This window comes from Tupaia chinensis, unplaced genomic scaffold (genome assembly GCF_000334495.1).
Source record: "Tupaia chinensis unplaced genomic scaffold, TupChi_1.0 Scaffold145685_1, whole genome shotgun sequence".
NCBI lineage: Eukaryota > Metazoa > Chordata > Mammalia > Scandentia > Tupaiidae > Tupaia > Tupaia belangeri.
Genome location: NW_006205542.1, coordinates 3,082,238 through 3,085,868, shown reverse-complemented (window position 1 = coordinate 3,085,868; position 3,631 = coordinate 3,082,238). Strand labels below are relative to the sequence as shown.

At 44.5% G+C, this 3,631-nt stretch overlaps 1 protein-coding gene across 1 annotated transcript in view; it reads right to left on the bottom strand.

Annotated features, from left to right (window-relative positions):
• Nucleotides 1–14: 14 nt before the first annotated feature.
• Nucleotides 15–3,631, bottom strand: part of KCNQ5 (potassium voltage-gated channel subfamily Q member 5) — a 221,007-nt gene continuing 217,390 nt past the window's right edge. Inside the window, exon 14 of the mRNA XM_006168334.2 lies at nt 15–3,255. Within this exon, the coding sequence (XP_006168396.1) occupies nt 2,293–3,255 (963 nt within the window). The 3' untranslated portion in view covers nt 15–2,292. The remainder of the gene's footprint in view (nt 3,256–3,631) is intronic.

Here is a 3,631-nt window from a genome sequence, read left to right as displayed (position 1 = left end):
CCCCAAAGACATGCAGTTTGCCTGCTGCCAGTGGGATTCGACCCAGGACAGTATGTCCAAGAATCAGTGCTACCTGAAAGTTGCCGCCTCCATTCCTCTTCCTCGGCTAATATTTGGAGAGAGCCTGCCAAGTGTGTGGGAGGCTCTGGCTTGAGGTCAGTGGAGGGGTATGTGTGTGTGTCTGTGCGTGTGCGTGTGGTTCTGTGTGCAACATTCTTAAAGGGTATGTCATAATTTCATGTTGAGTGGAAGACATGGGTAGATGAAAAATTCATTAATAACTGGTATTCCATATTTGGGAAATTAACATAATTGCTTTAGAAGCTTGATACAACCTTTTAAATGGGAGGGTAAAATGTAGGCTCTATCTTCTGTGTGTGTACAGCCAAGAAGATTCTGAATGATACAGTCCAGAGGAGTGTGTAAGAATCCAAGTGGGATGAGAAAAGGAAACTTTTAAAATTTATGTTTATCAAAAGGGACAAGGATTTTAAAAGGATGAGAAGTACATTGTAGGTAGAGTGGAGAATTGGTTTACTTGGGGTTGGAGGCTAATTAAGGCCTGCTGAAGTTCAGAAGCAAAACAGCGGCAGGGAATGAAGCCATTGGTGAGGAAGGGAAGCAGGAGCAGAGGTCACTGATAGAGAAAGCCTCCTGGGGATTTCAAGGTTGCCTTCTCCCTTTGAACAGCCAGTGGGTATCCCTGCTCATTCTCCCTGGCTGCTGGAGTGGTTTTCCTGGAAGAGGCAGCACTGATGTCTGCTGAGGAAGAAACTTCTCGAGTCCTTCATGTGGCCAGGATGGAACTGAGTGGAAAGGTTCTCTCTCCTCTTCTCGCCTTTTGAATGCCACACTTTGGCTGACGTTTTGACGGTCGAGGACAGCAGTCGGCGTCGCTCGCTTTCTGACAAATACACTTTGCAGTTTGTTCCCTGGGTCTTTTCGCAGCCATGCCATCATGTTTTGATTTGTACACCCTGCTGGTACTATCTGGCTTCTAAGTGTAAATGTTTATACTGGGAAACCACCAGTCATTCCAGGTTTGGGACGATATTCTCGGGGAGAACAGAAAATGTTTGCTATAATATAAAAACTAAAGGGAGTTTAGTTTTAGCCTTTCCTATGCAAAATGTACTACACGATAGCAAAAGACTTTCAGGGCATATTAAAAAATAAATACCTTGCCAAACTCTGTTTATATATAAGAATAAAGGATGGTTAGGTCATTGACTTGTCTAGTCATATTCCTTTTCTCAAAAAACTAGTCTTCATTTTGGTTTGTTTCTCTCCCTCTCATTGCCCTTTGAGGGGGAAATCATTTTCTTTAACTTTGCCTCTTACCTGGTGGTGGTTGTAGATTCTTTTCCAGCCTAGTTCAGCCCCACTCAACATGTCCATTCCCTGGGGGCCTACCTGCATGTCAGCTAAATGAACATAGCTCCTGATACTAGCCCATTGCGTGGGCAGTATTGGCAAGGCGAAGGTCGATGCCATTGCAGAAAGACCAGTCCGATCACACTGGCTGTTCTACCAGTCAGCATTTCAGGTGCGTATGTGGAAGCTGACTGTGCCACCAGGGAACAGGTTTCCAGAGAGTCGAATGTCAACAGCCTATTCGCCCCACTGGGTCTGAATTTCACTTTTTGCACATTTCCTAATTGAAGAACCTGTCCTAAAGAAGAACACAAAGATGATGTGCAAAATTGCTTGCCACAGCGCTAATTCACCAAAAGCACACCGATATCAAATTACATGAATAATAAAATGACTGAATAGGACTAGGTTGGCAAATACATCTCGAAAAAAGCGGCCATTTCTATTTTTCCCCAATTCTGCTTTCCTTGATACCGTGTTAGCAGCTGTTGCTAGACATTTATTCAAATATACATTATGGCCTAGTTTGGAAAATGTATTTTGTATTTAGTCACAAAGCAGAAATGCCTGAAATTTGAAGATGTTTCCTCCCATAATTTCAAACTGCAGTGTCAAATCCTCTAAGTGACCGAATCTTGACACTTTCACACACCCCATAGCAAGAGCAGTGTTTGGTTTCTCAGGACTCACAACTCAAGGTACATTACTAAATGAGTGGGATAATGTCGATGCTCCTTGGAATTTCAGCCACCCTAAACATGCATTTTCATGCAATTAAAAGATAACAGGCTTATAAACTGCCTCTCATGTTCTCCCTGATTCTTGCAATTTCGACTTTTTAGAAGGGCTTTCAAAATAGTTCATGCAATGATATGTATGGCTAAAGGAACTGCTATGCCTAGAAAGAAAACGAAGAACTCATTTCAGTTTGACATGAGGCAAGCTGAGGGCATCTGTACTTTCCCCTGCCTTAGAAATGCTCTGAGATGATCGCGATCTTCCAGTCCTTAGAGAGTCTGATGCAAAAGCAGTTTCCCTGGCAGGCTGTGGTGCGGCATCAAAAGTGTCTGTCTCTGTCTCTTCGGGACCCAACTCTTCATCAGTTATAAACAATTTGGATTCCCTCCATTTGGGGTAAAAATCTTGGCTGCCTCTGGAGCCACTTGACTCACTCCCTGAAAGCTGTATATTCAGTTCCTCTGTTGATCTGATCAGGTTTTGTACAGACAAAGATTTGCCCAAGTCCTTCGGCACCATGGGATGGACAGACAACAGAGTTTCTCCTCCCATATCAAAGCTTTTCCTCAGAGAACGGTCCTTGGTCAGATTTGACTGTGCGACCTGAACATTTTCCTTGGAGGCAACAAGGCAGGTGGTGACGTCAGAAATACTTTCCTGTAAGCCTGCGGGGTTTGGGTGCAGGGTCTCTGGCCTGGGCAGATGTTTGATGGCTGGGAGAGGAGGTGGGATCTGCAAAGTTGTTGGGGCTGCTGGCTTGGGTGCCACATTTATTTGGTTTGCAATGTTGTGGGCGCCTGCCACTGTGGAGCCGTCGCTCTGACCCATTGGCACCTGTGTTGCTTGACTGTGCATAGTAGGGCTAAGCGCATAGAAAGTCTGAGCACTAAACTCATTTGGTGTCAGAATGAACTGCAGGCCTCGCGAGAGGTTGGCACTAGCCGATCGGGATAAGCAGCCACTGTTTTGTGCAGAACTGGACAGGTCTTTGCTATCCACAGGGCTTTGATAATCGGATGTCTGTTCACATTCAAATGGTGGGATCTGGAATGACGCCAAGGTGAGGGCCGAGGCGGAGCCTTTCCGCAAGACCTGTTGGTATATGTCAAGAAGACAGTCCAGCTTGGACTCAATGGACTGTACCTAAAAGTGGGAAGATGGTGACACATGAGTATAACTTGTTACTGAGAACAGACATCGCTTGTAGAATTAAATATGAGATCGAGCCATATCAATGCAGGTAAATAAACACTGAATATAAAGTATAATGCAGTCTTGACCATTCCCTCCCACTTAGTTTGCCTTAAGGTATGTGCACTCACTAGAGAGAGACAGAGAGAGTTAGAGAGGAAAATGAGAAATCACCCCCAATTGGAGATGCCATGCCATAATCTCTTCTTGTCCATTCTCCTCTTGGGATTAAGCTCACATGCACTTAGTGTATCTCTCAAACTGCCAGGTCTGGGACTCTAAACATGTAGTAGACCATGTGGGATACAGCTATCTTTTTTTTTTTTTT